Source organism: Carassius auratus, chromosome 13 (genome assembly GCF_003368295.1).
Source record: "Carassius auratus strain Wakin chromosome 13, ASM336829v1, whole genome shotgun sequence".
Taxonomy (NCBI): domain Eukaryota; kingdom Metazoa; phylum Chordata; class Actinopteri; order Cypriniformes; family Cyprinidae; genus Carassius; species Carassius auratus.
Genome location: NC_039255.1, coordinates 21190233 through 21213978, shown reverse-complemented (window position 1 = coordinate 21213978; position 23746 = coordinate 21190233). Strand labels below are relative to the sequence as shown.

Here is a 23746-nt window from a genome sequence, read left to right as displayed (position 1 = left end):
CGAGTGACATAGGCCGAGTTAGTGAGGTGATTTGATGCTTTTGTGGTTTATAAAGTCTTTTTACATACAAGTTATAATTCAAAATGTTTTTTTTTTTCCTGTCAGAAAAGCACATGGATACATTTGTGAGAGAAAAACTCGAGTGCAGTCTTATTGAGGCGTCTAACGGTAAGTTCTTGTTTATTGTACATTTTACATAATTGCTTGTCTATTATAATCAACTAACGTTAACCCTAACATAACTTAAACGCACATATATTTTTGTTTCGTGCTTAAAGCTGCACTTTGTAACTTTATGTTCAGATTACATAATTTATGAGCGTAAACATCATATACCCAATTTCCAGATCGTGTTTTTGACCTATAAGTGTTTATATATGGACTGTTTTAAAGCTGGGGAGTAGCCCAGTACCTGCGTGACTTGTCATAGGAATGTCTGTGTGCGCATGCAGTGTGATCGCCATTACTGTGCCAGTGACTGTGTGTTTGATATAGCCAGCCCAGCATATTAACATAAACCTGTGATTTATAATGACTGGAACATCCCATTGATTAGACCGTTTGAAAGCACACCTTTCAGCCAATCACTAGAGCATATTCTGCTTCTGTAGACCAACTCATAGGTGAATTTAACAAATAATCATGATGGACTCAATTTCATGATGAACTTCACACAGTTAATTGAACTGAATCACTGTTATTAACAGTTAACAAATTAAAACACTTTGTATTTCCTTTTACTTTATTTTATAGGTTGGAACAAACATGGAATTCCTTAACTGAGCAGAGTCCACAAAACCCCATCAAATTGTCGTGGCGATTTAAAAATGCCAGCAGATCTCTCAGCCATTGATCATAATCAAAGGACAGGTAAGGATATTCTGGACAATTTTCAAAAGGAATTGCAAATTGTATATTTAATTGCATTTTTCCATATGTGGACGCATATATTGTGACATAGTCCAAACACAATTGAAAAGCATTTGAATTTCAGATGCCTTACACAGAAAGCTGTCAATTTGTGTTAAGGGTAGGACTATACTATGGGGCATGTTTGTATTGGGAGATATTTTGTAGTTTTTACCCCAAATCTCTCACTGTTTACACTCTGATACACGTCAGCAGACAACATTGCAGTTCTACTCTGATTGACCTTTTTGCATCTTACCCTATATTTTATTCATCAGGTGAAAAGCATTTTGCACAATTGTCTTTGAGTGACGTCACCTCCCAATACAAACACTCCATAGTATGGTCCCACCTCTGACAAAAATTGACAGCTTTCAATGTGAGTCATTGGAAATTCAGATGCTAAAGTAATTGCGATCCCATTTGAGTTTTGGCAGGTAACGTGCGATACAGTGAAAAAACAGACATGGTAATTCATAAAACCTCATGTACTTGTTCTTATGATGCATCTATGCTAACATTAGTCTGTTTCTCTATTATTCAGAGGGTCACTGGAGTCACCCGGATCCAGTACATATCCAGACCAGATGGTGGATCAGCACCTAGAAAGGACCTCTACTGCCCCGAAAGAAAGCGGAGACCAGGACAACTAGAGCCCCAGATACAGATCCCCTGTAAAGACCTTGTCTCAGATGACCACCAGGACAAGACCACAGGAAACAGATGATTCTTCTGCACAATCTGACTTTGCTGCAGTCTGGAATTGAACTACTGGTTTCGTCTGGTCAGAGGAGAACTGGTCCCCCAACTGAGCCTGGTTTCTCCCAAGGTTTTTTTCTCCATTCTGTCACAGATGGAGTTTCGGTTCCTTGGTTTTCCTTAGTTGGGGACAATTAATATCAAGCGATATCATCGACTTGATCGCACAGAGGGACGATACATCACTGAATCAATGATGAACTGACTTTAACTGAAAACTGAGTGTTTACTGTTGTCCCTATGCATTATTACACACTATTTTCCTATTTAATATTGTAAAGCTGCTATGATGCAGTATTTGTTTAATATGACAGGCTTATTACTCATAATACATGGAAAATACAGCTGCAAACGGACTTTGCTTTTCCATTTGAAATTTGGCAGTCCCTGTGCATTCATGAAAACTGAAAAGGTCATTTTTGTTCAGTGTTTTTGAAACAGTGTTTTTGTTCAAGATTTGCAATTGTGTTTGGATTAGGTCACAATGTGTCACATGTGGAAAACGCAATTGAAAATATAATTTGCAATTCCTTTTGAAAATCGTCCTTCCATAGACAGGCTCTATAATTGTCCTTCCATAGACAAGCTCTATAACAGAGGACAATGCTCTCAGGTGTGGATCTTTGCTTCAAATCTTAAGTGTTTGACAATAGTACACCCAAAAATGTAAAATTGTCATTAATTATTCACCCTGGTCTGAAAGCTCTCGAATTTCATCGAAAATATCTTAACTTGTGTTCTGAAGATGAACAAAGGTCTTACGGGTTTGTAACGACATGATATAAATTTATAATATACATTTTAGGACATCTTTAAATTATTTTACATTTAAATTTAAAAAATGTGAATTGTCAATGTCATTTCACTGTGTATTTAAATAGCTAAACATGTCAAAATGTAATAGTCAAACAGCTAGACACAGGTCATTCAGAAATAATTTTCTTATTTAGTGCAACTGTATTTGTTTTTTGAGGGGGGGATTTGCTGAAAACAAACAAAAAGGGAATATTGCACGTTGTTTGTCATTGGTACAAATTTGTGAATGTCAGATGCCATTAAAATTATTTTTTACCAGTCTAAATAACCTGTATTCTTCATTATTTATTAATCCATGGTTGCTTTGTTAAGCAAAAGTGAAATTCTGAGAAAAACACAGCAAGAATAACCCAGAACCAAAAAAATGCAAACACACAAATGGTAAAAATGACTCTAACTTGGGTTTTCTCAATAACCCAGCATGCTAGTTTACTTTAACCCAGCATGTGTTCTGTCCAATATTTACCCAGCGCTGGGTTGCCAATTGGGTTATTTTTAACCCAGCCATTTTTAGTGTATTAGCGAACAATGAAGCCTACGTTTTGTTAAGTTAACATTAATGTTACATATTTTCTAACTGAATCATAACATAATTGTTTTCACATGTACTTTTAAATGTGTAAACAATTATGTTATGGTTCAGTTAGCCTAACGTTAATTGTCTAAGATGCAGTTTTTAAAGATGAAAAGTTTTAAAATGAGTGTGGGGCGATCAGCATCACAAGTGTTGGCTAAGGCGTTAGCTACAGAACGAATAGGCTAGCTAGTTACGTTACTTGTTGCTCAAAAATATGTATAGTTAATGTTAACTTACTTAACAAAACGTAGGCTTCATCGTTCGCAAATATATTCATGGATGGTAATTGATTTAAGTTTAACTATGATCTGCGCAGCATTTTATACGTGCAGATACATTTTATGTATATTAGAAATCTCATTCATTCCCACTCTTCTTCGGTGGTAACTTAACCCAACTCTGTGCTTCCTGTAATGAGAGCTGTCAATCAAGGTACAAGGATGTCCCTGTGTGAAAGTGACAAATCATAAGAGGGGCAGTGCCCCCTTTGGTTTCCGCCCCAAAATTGTCAAAAGTCATGTAGACTCGAGCGAGCAGAAATCAGCTGAGCGAGCAGAAATCCACTGCGCGAGCAAAACAGAAGAAACCTGCTTCGCGTGAGCAGGATTCCACTGTACAAGCAGAGTTAACCTATGCGAGTATGCCAGGCGCTCGGTCGCAGCTACATGTACACCTCTCGTTGTTGAATTTGTGCGCGAGTACTTTTATCATGCCAGATGAAGGTTCATTTTTGCGCGTGTGAATTAACAATGTGCTCGTGAGCATGTCTTACACCCTCATAACTTTTGACAAAAATATAACGCCATAGTCTTTGCTCAAGAGGCAGAAATGTCCGCCAAATAGAGAAAAGTTTTGCTCAACAAGAAAAAACTATTAGACAGAACATTGGTCATAGCCTATATGTGTTCTCTTTTGTCAAATTTCTTAAATTTAAGCAAATTCAATCCAAGTAAAAAGACATGTAGACTATTAACAAATTAAATCACTACCAACAAAATCCATATAGATTCAGCATAAATTATGTTGTTTACATATAACATTTTAATGTAGAAATATTAAATGATTGTAAAATGAAATAAGCTACTTTTTTTAAATTTGAAATTTCAATCACCAGAAGGTGGCAGAGAGTACCTGTCTGAAGCGGAGTAACTGTCTGAGTAACTAATAAAGCCCCATTCATACTGTGCAATTCCGGGAAATTACCAGAGTGCTATCTGTGTGCAGTTTATTTAGAATATATTTAATTATCCCACAAAATAATTTAATATTCACTTGAGAGTGCAGTTAAACAGTTTATTAGGAACAATCAAAGCTGACTTTCAAAGCTGAATTTTTAGCATCATTGCTCCAGTCACACACTGATTTTCTACAAAAAATACAAATAAAAACATTTATTGTTATTATTATTATTAATGTGGAAAAGAGTTGAGAATATTTTTTTATTAATTTTAAATTTTTTTGATAAATTGAAAGAACAGCGTTGTTTTTTACATTTGTTACACTTACATTTATTTGTTACATGCATACTATTTACATCAATTTTTTGAATGGTATAGTGTATATTGTTATTGAAACTTCATAATGTTTCACCTGGTTATACATTTAATCAGGAATTATAGTTTGGAAAACTAGTAAAATGTTTACACATTATGTGAAACCTAATACACATAATGTAATTCATAAGTATATCAATAAAAGAAAAGAGACTTAGGTTTATGATCTCTGTTGAATAAAGCGCTTCATTCTTTTTTCTGAGGAAATCTAAATTCCTGAGGTAATCCTCAGCACATCTTCTTCGGGTGAATTATGTCTTATTCCTCTCATCACAAAGCAAACAGTAAATTTTAAAAAATAAAAACTTGAACTGTCTCTCTGCTTTGTTTTCTATATGGGCATATACAAGCCGCGCGTTCCAGTGAAACATTATAATCTCAAAAGCACGTTCAAGCGCGGGGGCGTGGTCGCATTAAATATAATGAAGGGAGACGTGAAAGATGGACATCGCATTTTTTTCATATGGATTACTTTATCACAGAATATTTGTTTTCAGTAGTTGTTTAGTTTAAAAACAGACATGTCAAGCTTTCTATAGATATGTCTCTCATGTTTCTTTGTTCAGTATACACTGAGTTACAGTTCATTTTAATGACGCGTTTCCAAATGAAGAAACACCTTGTTTGTTATCTTTATTTTATAAATGCGCAAAGTTTTGTTGTTATTATGTCTGGATACAAAAGTAGACCCTTTACAGATTCGATTGACGTATTGCTCTTATCTGTATGATCAAAACTGAAAGTGTATTTTAAGATATTTTCAGGGTTATCAGGAGAAAATGCCTCATAACAAGTATACGCGGGGATCGAATGCAGAGTGTTAAATAACTGTACCTCAGGCTGGATGAAGATTTACTGGCATTAGCTTTGAGGTCCCACAGCATTACCCTTCCATCACTGACTATCAGTGCAGCACTGTTCTCATTGACAGGACAGATCACCACTCGGTAGGGCCGAACTGTCTTAGTCACACGGATGGCATCACACTGGGAGCGGAGATCATATACCAGCTCTTGAACATTCTGCTCTGGATCGGCCACTGGAACAACAGAAAATAACACACATTGAGATAAATTACCACACTTCTCATCATAACTCAAGTAAAAACAGTTGAAGAACATCGGGGTGTTGCTGGTACAACATGAAGCAAAGCTTAGTTGCATCCATGGCTGGATTTACCAATGGGCTTCACTGGGCAGCAGCCCATGGGCTTCACCTTATAGAGTGCCTGCCTTTGCCCGTTTACATTTGTTTGATTATGCCATTCAGAAATGATTAGCCACATTTTCACTGCACATGCAAGGGCTAAATGGGCCAGATCAGGCTAACAACTTCCAACTACGACCTTCGAGGCCATAATCGAACAGCATAAACTGGTATTTATGATTATATCACACAAAAGGACTTACATCTTGTGTTGCGACTGCACCAGTCAATTTGTTCACATGGCTACTATAAACAGCTTCATTAAGCCTTTAGCCCAAATGAGTACACATTTAGAAAATTTATACATTTTCACGTTCACACCTCATTTTTCTTTTCTTTTTTACAGAGGATGATTCTATATTATAATAATGTTCCACTAAATTATGCGATATGTTTTGAGTGTGATCTCAAATGTTTTGTTCCTCAGTGTTACACAGACCAGTAAATGATTCAATCAGACTACAAGTGCAATCGTTTGCAAAGATAATCAATTAGCATTTTAAACAAATCAATTGATTTAAGTTTTCAACTCAAATCAATGGCTGTTCAATCACCTAATGGATGTTGTAGTTTCATATATAAAAAAGTAGCCTATAATTTTATTTTGCAATCATTTAATATTTCTACATTAAAATTTTATATTTAAACTTATTTTTTATATATTTAAAATTATGCAGAATCTATCTATCTATGGATTTTGTTGATATTTCATTTGACTGTTAAGGTCCAACGTCTTTTCATTCAGATTAAATTTATTGATTTAAATTTAAGAATCTGACATAAGAGAACACATATAGGCTATGACAATACATTTTTGTAATACTAATAAATTTCTCTCTTTTTTCCTCAATGTAATTTCAGGCTTCTCTCAACTGAGAGAAGACATCCAGTTTATTGTATTGTGATGACTATTTAATATTACATCTAAACTTTGACTTGTCTAGACATGTTGCATATTAATTGTAAATTATATTAACCCTAAAAGCATATTTAAATGTTTGTGTATTTTGAGTAACTTCATAATATTAGGGCTGCTCCGATCACGATCTGCCGATCGTTAATGCGCATCTCATCAGTAAAGCTGGTTCTCTAATCAGCGGTAAATTCCATCAGGTGCATGATTTCACATAGAGCAGCTGTTACTACACAAGAGCCGTTGTTAACCGAGAAGATGAACAAATAAACGCTGAAAATGAATGTGGATTTGCACAACTTCTCAGTTAACAACGGCTCTGTGAAGTAATAGCTGCTCTATGTGAAATCACGCACCTGATTGAATTTACCGCTGATTAGAGAACCGGCTTTACTGACGAGATGCGCATAATGATCGGCCGATCATGATCGGAGCAGCCCTACATAATATAACCCAAACATAACCTCAAGCTTGCCCTGGTTGCATCAATATACAATTCAAGATGTGCAGTCACAGATGAAGTACCTGTCATTTATAAAATATTTAATTAATATAATTATCCAAAACCGATAATTCCTGTCAAAAAATTACATGCCCTACCCCCAGATGAAAGGATAGATGTAAAGGAACCAAACCTGTCTTGCCTGTTTCATTAGGAGAAGGTGTTGTGGAACGGCACACACGCAGTGTAATGCAACCATTCTCATGGAGGCAGTATAGAGCATCTCTCTGTGCACAAGGAATCACCTACACACAAGACAGAAAGCATTAGTCTTCAATGTTTCATGTAAATCATATAAATTTCTTAAATATAAAGTCTTAAATTTGATGTGATTTGATGACCTCTAGATCCCTGTCAGCAGAGACCATATTAAACTAGACGAACCCTAAATTCAGATCCTCTGTGAAAACCTTGTCAACCATCTGCAAGAGACCACGAGAACCAGACGAGTCCTCTGCTCAATCTGACATGCACTGTAGCCTGTATTTAAACCACAACATGCTGGTATCGTTTGGCCAGAGGAGAAGTGGCCCCCCGACTAAGCCTGGTTTCTCACAAGCAGTGGCGTAGCAAGTCAGCCCTGGGCCCATATACAAAAACATTTCACCCCCCCCCCCCCCCATACATTATATTCGGTTAACGGTTAAACGGCCAATATGAGCATCCCTAACCAGAAAATCTGAGCTTACCAGTTACTGAGCAAAGTACTTTTACTCGTATATAAGTCACTAAATGACCTAGGACCGAAATATATTTCAGATATGCTCACTGAATATAAACCTAACAGAGCACTCAGATCACTGAGTGCTCTGGAATCAGCTTCCAGAAGAGATCAGATGTGCACTAGACACATTTAAATCTAGACTCAAAACGCATCTTTTTAGCTGTGCATTTATTGAATGAGCACTGTGCTATGTCCGAACAGATTGCATATTTCTTTTTTTTTTCTTTTTTTTTATGTAAAATCATTTTCTAACTGTTTTTAAATGTTTTAATCATTTTAAAAGTTTTAAAATTGCTTGTTTTATTTTTGTTATTATTTTTCTTCATGATTATTTTACTTTCTTTTATGAAAAGCACTTTGAATTACCATTGCGTATAAAATGTGTTATATAAATAAACTTGCCTTGCCTTGCCTTAACTGGCATATAAACAGAAAAAGCAGAAGCTGCGATTGTTATGTGTATCTTTCAGTGAAGCACGGTTCTATGACCAGCAGTAAATCTCCATCCGAAGGCCAGAGGGCACTCTCGAGCTGAAACTCCAAATGCGTCTTGCAAAAGGCACCCAGGAAATGGCTATAGCAGTTGCTGTACAAGCAAAAGACTTAACTGCTTTCATTAATTCAGCGTGACTAATAAACACACAACTACAATATATGGCTTATCTGAGTTGGTCTTATTATAATAAAGTATACAATAATTCAAAGCTAATCGACAGACTTTATCACTTACTATGAAATGTGTCATACTCTGTGTAAGAAGCCACCTCATCTCACAGAAGGGTTTATTTCAAACACTCGACTGAAACTATGAAGTGAATTTGGAGTTAAACATGTTATTAAATGTGGTATTTTCATATACTTTCAGATGGAGCAGCATTTACTACACAGAGCCATAGTTCACTGACAAGCTACGCAAACAGCTTCCATAATCACAGAACGATTTCTTCAATTTCATAATCACACGATTACATTGTCTGCAATTATGAACCCGATTTTGCATAGGTTATCAGTGAACTACTGCTCTGTGTAGTAAATGCTGCTCCATCTGAAAACACATGCAAGAGATTTACTACTGATCACAGAAACAACTTTACTGACAAGACATTCACATTTGATTAATCGTGCAGCCCTACTTGGTATGTTCTCCTGGTTTACTGGAATTGAACTTTGTATGAAAGTTTCAGGCAATTCTATAAAGTTGTCACTGTCCAGCCCACTAACTTCCAAGCCACTCAACCTAAATGTTTCTTGGAACATATTTGGCAAGTAAGTTGCGTTTTACAGGCTTTTGCTAATTGTCCTTTTTTGAGACAAGCAAAGCAAAGACCATTTGGTCTCGAAATCAATTTTATCACTGTGTAATATATCTGCCATTTTGACACAAGCACAAAACAGAGAGGGCTTATTAAAAGCAACATTAGCATCATCTTGACTTTTCTCTTAGCTTGTAAGTAAGGATAGAGACAAAGATTTTTAGATTGAATGGTAAATTCAACAAGATTAGCCCTGCGAAGATTTTGCCACATAAACAGCCATCCGCACAAGACCACGGGAATTGAATAATAATATCTGAACATTTGAATCGATGATGAACTGATTTTAACTGAAAAATATTGTTTATACTATTTAGGGTTTGAACGACTTCTGATTTTTTTTTTTAAGTCAACTTTAAAGTCAACAGAAATACTGCAAAATAATAATAATAACGCAACTAAATTAGACAAAATAACATTATAACATTTTGTTTCATCTCATTTTGGTCAACGAAAATGAAGAAACATTTTAAAATAGTTTGTATTATGTAAACCACATTTAGCCTTGCTTTTATTCGTCAACGATATTGCAGTATATATTTAATTATAGTCATCATCACATGACCAGCATTTACGTTGCGTTTCATCTTCGTCACATGATAAAAGTTCGTTGACGATGATATTTAGTAATTTTTTAATGACGAAAGCAACTCTACTGTACACATTCCACTGTCTCTATTTATGTTGAATATTAACAACAAGTGGTTATTTAGTCTGAATCTGGGTTCTGGTAATAGAAAATCAAGAATAATTATTAGGGCTAATTAAGCTTTTTTTTTTTTTTACTGATCAGTATCAGCTATCCTAAGACTGAACCTTTATTTTCACACAGGTGTCATGCAGTAGGTGGCATTATGCACCTGCAAGGGTGTTTTGCCAATCACCATTAAAAGGAAAAGACAAATGTATGTGAAGCGTGAAGACACATATCGGATGCACACTTTTGAGGTGTCAGAAGCGAGCAGTCTCTCTGTGCCTTTAGACTTTTCTTCTCATTTTCAAAAGAAGGGGAGGATAAAATATTTATGTCTTCCATGTGCTTGAATCGAGGATGCTATTTCTGTGGCACGAGTGTTTGTTAAAGATAACCACAGTCCTCATGGTGCATGAGGAAAAAAATACTATCATGTCAAGTCACCCTTATTTATATAGTGCATGTCAAAAAAAAGAAAAAAAAAGCACTTCAAAATGAAAAAAGCACCCTTTCTTTTACAAGAATCCAGACTCTCACATTCCCTTCCCATACACACCTGTATGAATGGCACGCCAGAGCGCTCAATGGCAACCACTCCAACGGTCTGACTGAGCTCCAAGTCTAGGATGAGAATCTCTCTGGGGTACAACAGCAACATGTGGTTCCTCTTAGACGGCAGATATGACAGCTGGAGACAGTCATTAAGAGTCACTGCTTCAGCCCTGCACACAAACAAACACACATAGCCAGGTCACATTTAAAACATCAATTTATCCTGTATGTTCCAATGTTCATCTATGGCCCAACCTGCTGTGATGTATATTTATAATAAGGTTGTTTCGTTTCCGATACTAGTATCGGAAATGCCACTGATACCATAAAAAATTCTGGCATCGGTTTTGGTGAGTACTGAACCCATGAACCGATCCGATACCATTTCCCTAAAGAAGACCTAGTTATGCCTGCTAGGTTTGCTTAATGCTGCAATTCGGAAATCAATTCTTCTTTGCTGCTAAGAATACAAACACTACAAGTTGTTCGAAGAAGAAATGAAAATGTGCTAGCTAGGGATGCTCTGATCAGGATTTTTGCATCAGATACGGAGTACCAATTTCTTGTCATGGTGATTGCCCGATGCCAATGGCGATTCTGATGCTTCAAGCTAGTGCTGCAACAACGCATTACACTGTTTGTTTACATCTCGCATAATGGCATACTTGGAATGGAGAAAGTTGCATTCTATCACAAAAACAGAGACCACTGTTATCAAAAGTATGGGAATACTTTAAACAGAGGACAAATAAAATGGCCCTTTGTTCCCTCTGTAAAACCAATATGGTAAACCACGGCAGCACAACTGCGATGCTCGAGCACCTCAGAGGAAAACATCTTGGCGCTCTCCGGTGTTACGGTTTAACTGGTTACCGTGTGATCTGGTGACCAACTTCCTGGTTCAGGTCTAATATTCTTCGATATTAATTCGATGCAGTGCAGCGCACCGCGAGACAACAGTCACAAACCACCGAGCTACCCCGAATCAGCTCCAGATCTCTGGAAACCATGATAAACCATAGCAGAACCCTGACTACATTTTATGGTTTTTGATGCTACAGAACATTTCATGACGTCTCAGACAACTGTAAATTTATGGCTACTGTGGTTTAATTATAAATGCTATCATAAGCTCATATTTACCATGGTAAAATCATTTTCTTTGCCTCTTATTTATTTTATACTGTAAAAACTTCAACCACATAAGTTGAAAATGAATAAAGGTTGAAATATTATTTTAGAAGTTGTACTTATATTTTTTTGGGTAAAGTTATCCAAATGATTCATTAGCTAATTAAAAAAAAGAATATTAGATTAATTATTGATTGTAATAAAAATAATCGTTAGATTAGTTGACTAATCGAAAAAATAATCGTTAGATTAGTCGACAGAAAAAATAGTCGTTAGTTGCAGCTCTACTTCAAGCTTTATATAGACCGTTTCATCAAGTCTGGCAATGCCGCTAGCTACAAACGCAGTTAAAGTTAAGGTGATGAGTAGAAGTTAGGCTCTGTGCTGTGGGATGTGCTTACCATACATTTATTTATTTGTGGTGCTCGCAATATTAAAACTGAAGGATTTTCCAAAAGACTTTGTTGAATAAACATGAGCACGTACAGCACATTTACAAACCCCAACGAGGCACGGGTGTTTTTATATAACGTATGTTGCGCACTATAAGGCGCACTTAAAATCCTTTCATTTTCTCAAAAAACGACAGTGCGCCTTATAATCCGGAGCGCCTTATATATGGATCAAGGCGCTCTGTCAAAATGTTGACATTCCCTTTAGCACAGCTCCATCTAGTGGAAGCATAACACAAACCCAGTCAAACATTTGAATGCAGTATCTTCTATTCTAGGCGCCTTATAAGATGGTGCACCCTATATATGAAAACAGTTCTAAAATAGGCCATTCATTGAAGGTGCGCCTTATAATCCAGTGCGCCTTATAGTGTGGAAAATACGGTAGCTGTATTTCTGAAGGAAGACTATCTTTAGAATATTTTGTTTGAAAAATGCTTTGTGTACAGCGTTACTGGGGAAACCTGTTTCTCCCACTTTAATAATATTATAATAATACATTTTATTTATAATGCGCTTTTCTAGAACCCAAAGCGCTACAAACAAATAAAATTTAAAAACTACAATAAATCCAATACAAAGTAAAAAGTATAAATCATAAAATATTCATTATAGTACAGAGTAGAATATTACTGACGGTCCATAAAAGCAATTTGAAAAAAAGATGAGTTTTTAACAGCTTCTTAAAACTGGCTAGTGTGTGAGCCTCTCTAACAGCAATGGGAAGTGCGTTCCATAACCTAGGTGCAGCAACAGAGAAAGCTCTCTCTCCCCATAGATTTTAATCTATAGGGAGGCTGTTGAAGAGTAAGAGAATCAGCGGACCGAAGGGAACGAGAAGGCCTGTATCGGGTGACTAAGTCACAAATATAAGAAGGGGCAGTTCCATGTATACGAGCCTGAGCAGATGGAGGTACTACACTGTCATCCATAATCAAATTAAGATTGCTACTCTTGTGAATAGCCGCTGGTGTGCCAATGAGTAGAACCTCTGTTTTAGAAAAATTAAGTTTTAAAAGTTATGGTGCATCCACGTTTTTATTTCCAGCACACACTCTGAAAGAACTGTTGAGGTGAGAGTAGGATCAGACTTGGAGCTGATGTAAATTTGCGTGTCATCTGCATAGAAGTGATACCCCAAACCATTTTTCCTAAAAATTTGTCCCAACGGAAGCATATACACACTAAACAATATAGAACCCATTACAGATCCCTGAGGAACACCATGACAGATTGTGACAAATCTGTCTTATTGTCACCGCTGAGGGAGCAGCACTGGCACGCCCACACAAACATATTTGCATACATACCCCATTCACTCTCCATTCCCATCGCCACCTGTTGTTTCTCCATCGGCAACGCGGGTGCACACGCCGGTCCGATGGATCACGGACATTTCTCCACATCACATTACCCCTTCAGTCCATAAGCATACCCGATCATTTCATACACACACACACATCGTCCGTGTCTTGTGTTTGTTCACGTGTCTTCGTACGTTCGTTTGTTGGATGGGCATAGTCGGGCTTTGGCGGGTAAACGTTGTGTCGGCCAAACCGAGCAGACGAAGAGCGGATACTTGTGGCAAAACAGGGGGGTCGCGCCTGCCCAGTGCCGCCAAAGCCGGTGAAACCATTGTCTTGTGATTAAGGGGGGGATTATATGTGAATTAAGTGTTTGGTATTTATGTGTTTCGGTGTTGTTAATAATGATGTTTTATTACAATGCATTTATTTGATAATTACCAGTGAGAAATGCGGATTGATAAACATTTTGGGTGGGTATAATGTAACTGGTAAGAATTTAAATATATATCTATACCTCTCAATGGGTGTTCTCAAAGAAGGCAGAGTCTGGCCTATAAAAAGTCAGGCCAAACACATAATCAGGACTTGTTAACCAAGTCAGAGCGAGAGTGCAACTGTGGTGCCTCAAGCACCGCTACAGCGGGTGAGGGAATTGTTTTTCTAATGCATCAGTTCCTAGATGCCCAGCAGCAGAGAGAAGAGAGATATATGCAGGGGCTACGGGGTCTTCGTGAGTCTATCCAGCAGTCGACTCGGCCTGCTGAACCATTGTCTGACAATGACCGCTTGCGAATGGATCTAACAACACCAGCTACACAGAGGGTATCCACACAACGCAGCGCAGCACACGACGAAGACTCCATAAGTTTTCCGGTACTGAGAGAGCCGATGCATCGAGCTGAACTGAAAATTTCAATCTTTCAGCAAGGGGAAGACATTGAGAACTATCTTCGGCGGTTTGAGCGTCTAGCCAGGACCTGGAGGTGGCCTGAGGAGGAGTGGAGCTATCATCTGGTTCCATTACTGACGGGGCAAGCATTGGAGGCGTACCTGGTGATGGATGAGAAGCAGGCAGAGGTGTACGCTGATCTGAAGGAGGCATTGCTGGAGAAATTCAACATCTCACCAGAAACATATCGGCAGAGGTTCCGAACACCTACTGTTCCAGCTGGAGAGTCGCAATCAGAGACTTATCATCGCCTAAAGAACCTATATCTGTGATGGGTACGACCGAAGGAGCATTCCAAGGATGAGATTAGTGAAGCCATTATCCTTGAGCAACTACTCCGAGTTCTTCCATATGATGCTCGCACCTGGGTAAGAGAGCATGAGCCAACTTCAGGACTGGCGGCGGCTAAGCTGGCTCAGCAATACCAGAACGCTCATCGCGGGGGTCCACGCACTCAACCATCTAAAGGTACTGTCCACATGCACTTTGGGGCTGAGAGGGGTCGTGCTGAACTGTCAGACAATGTACAAAAACCAAAGTCAGCAGGGGGGAAAGAACTGCTATGCTTTTACTGTCAGCAGCCAGGGCACAAAGCAGCAGTATGTCCTGCGTGTAAAGCTAACCTGACAGGGTACTGTGCCAAGAGAGGGAGACTTTGAACTACTGAGCAGTTGAGCCACTGCCAGATCTTGATTGTAGTCTGTCGCAAGGCGGGACTAAGGGCCTGAAAAAGTCACGCAGACAAAGAAGGCTTGAGAAGTACCTCGGTACCCCAGTCTCTGAGCCTTCTGTAGAGGGTCTCGATGTTAGTGGCTGGAAGGTACCAGGGAATATTGCCGAGTTACAAAGAAATGATGAGACGTTGAAACCTTTGTTTTAGAAAACTGCTTCTGATAAACCATCCAATCTGTGTAATGAGAGGTATGAGCTATTGAATAATGTGTTGTATTTGCAAGTCAATGATGTGACCCGTCTTGTTGTCGTCCACTTGTCTTGCACTTAGCACACACAGTTCCGTGGGCTGGGCATTTAGGCCAACAAAAGACATATGCACGCATCAGCTCATGTTTTCACTGGCCAACATTATATACTGATGTACTGACACACTGCAACACATGCACTATATGTCAAAAAACCAGTGCTGTGACCCGGCGGAGCAAAGCACCCTTGCAACCTCTCCCTGTGATTTCTGAACCTTTCAGGCGGATTGTTATGGACATTGTGGGGCCACTGGAGAAAAGCAGTACAGGTCACCAGTACGTCCTGGTAATCAGTGACTATGCAACGAGGTATCCAGAGGCTTTCCCACTCCGTACCATCACCACACCAAAAATTGTCCATTGCCTTGTACAACTCTTCTCCAGGGTAGGAATAGCAGAGGAGATCTTAACGGACCAAGTGACAAACATTACATCAAAGCTCATGGGGCAACTGAACCGACAGTTGGGCATTACCACTATTAGAACAAGCCCATACCACCCACAGACCGATGGCCTGGTGGATAGGTTCAACCAGACCCTCAAAAATATGCTGCGGAAGTTTGTTGCAGACACGGGACGAGATTGGGACAGGTGGTTACCTTTTGTCCTTTTTGCTTACAGAGAAGTTCCTCAAGCATCGACAAGTTTCTCACCGTTTGAGCTACTTTATGGTTGGCAAGTGCAAGGACCGCTGGATCTCCTGCGAAAGAGCTGGGAGGAGAGTCCTGCAGCCAAAACCAAGGAGAAAGGCATTGTACAGTATGTGTTGGAGATGAGAGACTGTCTAGAGCAGTACCGGGAACAAGCGAAAGAAAACCTGCAGGCGAAACAACAAGCACAAAAGCGGTGGTATGATCAGCATGCAAGACTACGGCAGTTCCAACCAGGTCAAAAGGTATTACTCTTACTACCAAAACCTCAACACACAAGCTACTGGCGAAATGGCAAGGGCCATACACTGTGGTCCGTAAGATGGGGCCAGTGACTTACGAGATCCACCATCCTGACAAGGGGAAGTCAAAGCCAACCTACCACCTTAAACTGTTAAGAGAATGGAAGGAATCACCAGGAAAAAAACCTGAGTCAGCATTGATGGCAGGGATGGTGAAGGATGTGGAGGAGGAAGATGGGTCTGAGGTTGCAGAGAGGCAAGCATCTGTGGTGAGTCTAACTCACTTAGAGGACAAGCGCCAAGAATTGCAGAACCTACTAGACCAGTTCCCCACTCTGTTTCGTCAGAGGCCTGGACAGACAGAGATAATACACCACACCATACACCTTACCGACTCCACCCCATTCCGACAGAGACCTTATCGTGTACCTGAGAGACTGGTGGAACCCCTAAGGAAGGAAATTGAGATGATGAGAGAGTTGGGAGTGATTGAGCCATCGTTGAGTGACTGGTGCAGTCCCATGGTCATAGTCCCAAAGAAGGATGGATCCTTACGTGTCTGCATCGACTTCCGTAAGCTCAATGCCTAATCCAAATTTGATGCATACCCGATGCCACGGATAGATGATCTGCTGGAGAGAATAGGAAAAGCCAAGTACATCACTACCCTAGATCTCTGTAAAGGATATTGGCAAGTAACCCTAGAGCCAACTTCCAGACCCTACACCGCTTTCAAGACTCCATTGGGGCTCTTCCATTTTACTGTGCTTCCTTTCGGACTGCATGGAGCTCCGGCAACGTTTCAGAGATTAATGGACAGAGTCTTGCAAGGATGTGAGGAGTGGTCTGCAGCGTATCTGGATGATGTAGTCATACACAGCAACTCCTGGGAAGAGCACTTAAAGCACATGAGACAGACCTTGGAAAGGATAACAGAAGCGGGATTAACATTAAATGTGACAAAATGTGAGTGGGCAAAACAAGAGGCAGACTATCTGGGTTATCATCTGGGCAATGGGCAACTACGTCCTCAAGTTGACAAGATGGAAGCCATCCGGCAAAGTCCCAGACCAAATACCAAGAAGGAAGTGAGGTCATTTCTAGGACTGGTGGGCTGGTACAGACGGTTTGTCCCGAATTTCGCCTCTGTTGCAGCACCCCTGACCAACCTGCTGAGCAAAGGCATAGCAAATCCGGTCCCGTGGACCGAAGACTGTGAGACAGCATTTCAAGCTCTGAAGGAGAAGATGTGTTCCAGTCCGGTCCTGCAAAGTCCTGACTTTACGCAAAGGTTCCTAGTCCAGGTAGATGCCTCCGCTACAGGACTTGGGGCAGTCCTCGTGCAGGGAACCCGGGAAAATGAGAGGCCAGTTGTATACCTCAGCCGTAAGCTTTTGCCAAGGGAGACTCGCTACTCAGCAGTTGAAAAGGAGTGCCTCGCTATTAGGTGGGCCCTGGAAAGCTTAAGGTATTACCTCCTCGGAAGAGAGTTTGACCTGGAGACAGGTCACCGAGCCCTGACCTGGATACATTCGATGAAAGATCACAATGCCAGAGTCATGAGATGGTACCTTTCATTGCAGCCCTTTAACTTTAAGATCCGGCACAGACCTGGAAGGCTAAACGTGGTTGCCGACTATCTGTCCAGGTTTCAGGCCAGTACTCGGCTTGAAGAGGGGGAAGGTAATGTGACAAATCTGTCTTATTGTCACCGCTGAGGGAGCAGCACTGGCACGCACACACAAACATATTTGCATACATACCCCATTCACTCTTCATTCCCGTCCTCACCTGTTGTTTCTCCATCGGCAATGCGGGTGCACACGCCAGTCCGATGGATCACGGACATTTCTCCACATCACATTACCCCTTCAGTCCATAAGTACACCCGATCATTTCATACACACACACACACATCGTCCGTGTCTTGTGTTTGTTCACGTGTCTTCGTACGTTTGTTTGTTTGTTGTATGGGCAAAGCCGGTGAAACCATTGTCTTGTGATTAAGGGGGGATTATATGTGAATTAAGTGTTTGGTATTTATGTGTTTCGGTGTTGTTAATAATGATGTATTATTAAAATGTTTTTATTTGATAATTACCAGTGAGAAATGCGGATTGATAAACATTTTGGGTGGGTTTAATGTAACTGGTAAGAATTTAAATATATATCTATACCTCTCAATGGGTGTTCTCAAAGAAGGCGGAGTCTGGCCTATAAAAAGGGAGGCCAGACACATAATCAGGACTTGTTAACCAAGTCAGAGCGAAAGTGCAATTGCGGTGCCTCAAGCAAACCTTTTACTGTGGATACGTTTTGGAAAGTTTTTCATCTTTGTTTATTTTTATTTATTTTGGTACTTTTTAGGTTTTTGTGTTCACCTGTCTATATATATTTCACTGTGGACCGTCTGTGTTTTTGTTACTGTAAATAAGTTACACCTTGCACGAGAGTGCTCTGCGAGTAAGCCATCACTCATTTACATCCACACGGACCCAAGTTACCTTTAATTCCCTTCACCAGAAGCGAGCAGTGGCGGTCGCTTCATCACACAGACCTATTCAGTTCAAACTAGGTACGATCAGTGAGGTAAGATTTAAACCAGTTAAGTACCGTACCAGTGATACAAAGCCATCTCTCCAGCCTGTTTATAAAGATAGAATGGCACATTGTATCAAATGCAGCAATAAGATCCAACAAGACCAGGATGGCGGAGGCTCAAGAGTGAGCTGAGACAAGCACATAATTCATAACTCGAACCAGGGCTGTCTCTGTACTGTGTCCCTTTCTAAACCCAGAGTGAAAAGGTTCAAAAAGCTTGTTGGAAGACAAGTGTGAGTGGAGTTGTGCCTCAACAACACATTCCAAAACTTTAGCAAGAAAGGGAAAGTATGAGATAGGTCTGTAATTAGATAGATCTGACTTATCACATCCAGGCGTTTTAAGGACTGGTGTAATAGCTGCAACTTTAAGGGCTTTTGGAACTGACCAGTAGTGAGGGAGGTGTTCACAATGTTCAAGATGAGGGGACAAATTGATGAGAGACACCCCTTTAGAACAGATGTTGGGATTGGGTCAAGAGTACATGTAGTTGTATTCATTACCATCACTAATTTCAGAATACAATCATTAGTGACTATGTTAAAACTAGAAAATGCACTTTCGGGAAAACTAGGTGGAAAGATCACAGGAACTGCAGAGCAGGGTACCAAACTGATAGACTTATAGATATTTTAAAATTTTTCTATGAAGAAACTGAGAATCTTGTTACACTCCTGCACAGAGGAACAAATTGGTGATTTGATTGGTGCAAAAAGGCTGTTGATCGTCTTAAAAATCTTGTTCGGGTTTGCAGCACCATCACTAATAATAGATGAGTACAAAGTACTTTGTTCTTGCTGCTTTGAGTGCTTCAGCGTGTTGACTCAAATGACCGTCATACAAAAGCTTATGAACTGTCAAACCTGATTTCTTATACTGGCATTCAAGCTGCCTGCTTTTCAACAAAGCATAAAGCACCTACTGCTAGCAGAGCTTGATTTACACAGCAAATATATTTATATTTTTCCTGTATCCATGGGTTGGGTAAAAAAAAATGCATTCTGATTATTTAAAGGGGGTTCGGATGGATAAAATTTTAACGTGCCTATTGCCTGGGCCACGCGAACGCTGAGGCTGCACTGCTGAGACAGACCACTCTTACCACGAGTACAAGTCTTGCTCTGGTTTACTCGTGGCTTGCGTTTTTCAACGAAGATGGGCCCTGCACCTCTGGCCAATCGACATGAGCCTTCGAGCCTCCCAGAGAGAGTCTTAAACACAATTTCAGAGATTAGAGCCCCATCTACAAGAGGCGTCTACACCTTGAAGAGATCTATTTCAGGAGAAGAAAAGGCTTTTCCCTATATGCGTCTAGCAAGACGAAGAAATTGTTCCCATATCTCAGGGAACCGAGGTTAAGTTTAGTAGCGGAGTATGATTTCGTGCATTGTATTTTAAGTGTTTTGAAGCCATTTCACAGTTTAATCTGAGTAAAGTGACAGGTGAATATTTAAGTCAAGTTCTCTCAACTCTTCTCTCTGCTGTGGCAGTCTGATATCCTCCATACAGCATTCAAACTGTGTGTTGCCTTTGGTTACTACAGATAAATCTAAGCAACTCTCCAAGATGATTAAAAGGTCCTAATATTATACTTGATCTGTTAACACAGATAGTTTTGCATAAAAGGTAGGGGTGTAAGAAAATATCTATCAAGTTCTCAAAAACAGAATATCGATATATAAAAAAAAGAAAAATCATACAAGATTTATGGCAGTTTCATTTTAAGTTTACATCCTGACTGCTAGATGGCAGTCTTACATTTACATTTACATTAACATTTAATCATTTAGCAGACGCTTTTATCCAAAGCGACTTACAAATGAGAACAATAGAAGCAGTCAGGTCAACAAGAGAACAACAACAGAATACAAGTGCCCTGACAAGTCTCAGTTAGTCTAGTATAGAACGCATAGCCAGGTATATATAATTTTTTTTTTTTTTTTTTTTTTTAATTAAATGAAAAAGACAAGAAAAGGAAAAGTACTGGTGTTAGTAGGTTAAGTGCAGGCGAAAAAGATGAGTCTTTAGATGTTTCTTGAAAATGAGTAAAGACTCCGCTGTACGAATTGAGATTGGGAGGTCATTCCACCAGCTGGGCACAGTCCAGGAAAAGGTCCGTGAGAGTGATTTTGAATTTCTTTGGGATGGCACCACAAGGCGTTGTTCACTTGCACGACAGTGAGAGTAATAGGAAATACTAGCATTAGGGCACTCCACTAATGTTAGCATTAATATTGCTTCTAGTAATGGAGGGTGAAATAATTGAAATAATAATTGAAATAATAATAATGAACAATTTCAGGCAGGTTTCAGGCCCAACCATAGCAAAGAAACTGCACTTGTTAAAATTACAAATGACCTGCTTCTTGCGTCTCATTGCTAGTTTTACTTGATCTTAGTGCTGCTATTGACACCATAGATCATGAAATACTCAAAGATATATTACAAAACTATAAAAATATTCAAGGGCAGGGTTTAAGATGGTTTAGATCCTACCTGTCTGATCGCTACCATTTTGTTTATTTAAATGGGGAGTCATCTCATTTATCAACAGTAAAATATGGAGTGCCACAAGGATCCATCCTAGGTCCCCTTCCATTTTCAATATACTTGTTGCCCCTTGGTAATATTATTAAAAATACAGGATTAGTTTTCACTGTTATGCTGATGATACTCAGCTATATAATCTCAACGAGACCAGATTAAACTTCTAAATTATCTAAACTAATAGAGTGTGTTACAAATGTAAAAGATTGAAAAACCAATAATTTTCTCGTATTAAATTTGGATAAGAACAAGATATTAATCATTGGACCAAAAACGGTACAAATAATTTTTTAGATTACAATTTGTAACTAGACGGATGTACTGAGTTCTTACTAGAACCAGGAAGAATGACCATATAAGCCCGGTCCTGTCAACACTGCACTGGCTCCCTATCAAACATCGTATAGATTTTAAAATACTGCTTATTACTTATAAAGCCGTGAATGGTTTAGCACCTCAGTATTTGAGTGAGCTCCTTTTACATTATAATCCTCTACGTCCACTACATTCTCAAAACTCAGGCAATTTGATAATACCTAGAATATCAAAATCAACTGTGGGAAGCAGATCCTTTTCCTATTTGGCGCCTAAGCTCTGGAATAACCTACCTAACATTGTTCGGGAGGCAGACACTCTTGCAGTTTAAATCTAGATTAAAGAACCATCTCTTTAACCTGGTTTACACACAACATACTAATATGCTTTTAATATCCAAATCCGTTAAAGGATTTTTTTGGCTGCATTACTTAGGTAAACCGGAACCAAATTTTGATTGCATCGAGTTATATAACTGCTGTTAATAGTGTTCACTGTCGGTTTGATTATGTCTTTAATTGATTTTTTTGTACATTTCTGCCAAGCGAAAATTTATTTTCTGTAGAGTTGCTTTGCTACGATTTGTATTGTAAAAAGTGCTATTCAAATACAAATACAAAAACTTGTATAGCACTGAACTGAATTGTGTTCTTAATGAGAGCTTTCCTAAAAATATATCCTATTCCTAAAATAAGAAATATCCCAATATATCGCCTTGCTGACAGTATCACAATGTATCGCAACATTTCGTATCGCAACCTCTGAATCGTGACACATACCGTATCGCCAGATTCTTGGCAATACACAGCCCTAATAAAAGAAATTTGTCTTGTTGGAGTGTCATGCCATTTCTAAATCGTCTATGTTTCAACCGGATATCTGGTTAGATCACAAGACTGGAGTAGAAAGCACTAAAAATTGTTCATCACGACCACAGTAACTGAAATGTAAAATTGGTAAAAGATAAGTCTCAATAAATGAATGCACATATTTAATACAGTGTCTCTTTAGTATAATAATACTTATGTGTAGCGAATCAGCTAAGTATAATAATACTTTTGTGCAACGAATCAGCAAGGAAATATGAATAATCGATCATAACTAGTTATGATTAATTATAAATATTTAGATTCGCTAAGTATTTACTTGACCTACAGTGTCAAATGTCTGTCAATTCTAAGAATGTTAATTTCCTGGTTAAGGAAAATAACTTTCTTACTGTACAATACTACTCTGAAAATCTGCATGATTAGGGACTTCAGTTGTGAGCAAACAATGAACAACCTCAAGTGTGATACAAGTTAGACAGTATTAACTACATAAACACTTAATCTAGTCTAACATACACATCAACACACATGCATACAGTGGGCTTAGAAAAAAGGGTTAAAGCTTAAGCAGCAAAGAGAAGAGAAATAAAAACATGAAGCTACCATTTGATATTCAGCAGATCTACGGCCTGTAGGAAACATCAGTTTCTTAGTTCAAACACACCTATGTAAATGATACTTAATGAATCAATTAATAAAACTAGGCCTGGCGCAAGCTTAGGGTGGTTTTTAAGGCTCTTAGCTCAGCATCTTCTCCTGAAATTCCTGAATATAAAAGAACTGATGTGTCACTGATGTGAGGCCTTTAAGGTCTGAGAAGTTTCAAGCCTCTGGGGGTGGGCTTGTCCAATGAGAAAGGCTGAAATTCTGAAGAAGAGTTTTACAATGAAATGGAACTTGAGTGGGGGTTCAAGAGAAGAATCTTCAAGATTCTTAGAATACTAATATATTGCTGATGTACCAACATATAGTATACACCCATTTAGTTCATCAGAAGACAAATTCATAGATACTAAACATGGTAAGATTACATATAGGTAAGATTACATAAACATAAATGGTTCTATCATAAGCATGCATAAAACAGTCAAATTCAACAGACAATATAAGCAGTAATATACACAATGACCTAAAGGATATGTCTGTTCATTCAAAGAGAGGTTTTCTTATGAACTTATTAGAGTCCATTTTTATGGGCATTATGTGTCTGTTTTTGAGAGACTT

At 38.9% G+C, this 23746-nt stretch overlaps 1 protein-coding gene across 2 annotated transcripts in view; it reads right to left on the bottom strand.

Moving 5' to 3' along the window:
• The window catches only part of wdr11 (WD repeat domain 11), a 136706-nt gene that overhangs the window by 98839 nt on the left and 14121 nt on the right, over positions 1-23746 (bottom strand). The window contains exons 6-8 of one of the 2 annotated variants that reach the window (XM_026279099.1): positions 10523-10688; positions 7369-7480; positions 5449-5653 (exon numbers count right to left, since the gene is read on the bottom strand). In XM_026279099.1, the coding sequence (XP_026134884.1) occupies positions 5449-5653; positions 7369-7480; positions 10523-10688 (483 nt within the window). The remainder of the gene's footprint in view (positions 1-5448; positions 5654-7368; positions 7481-10522; positions 10689-23746) is intronic. The other variant, XM_026279100.1, reaches the window with a different exon arrangement.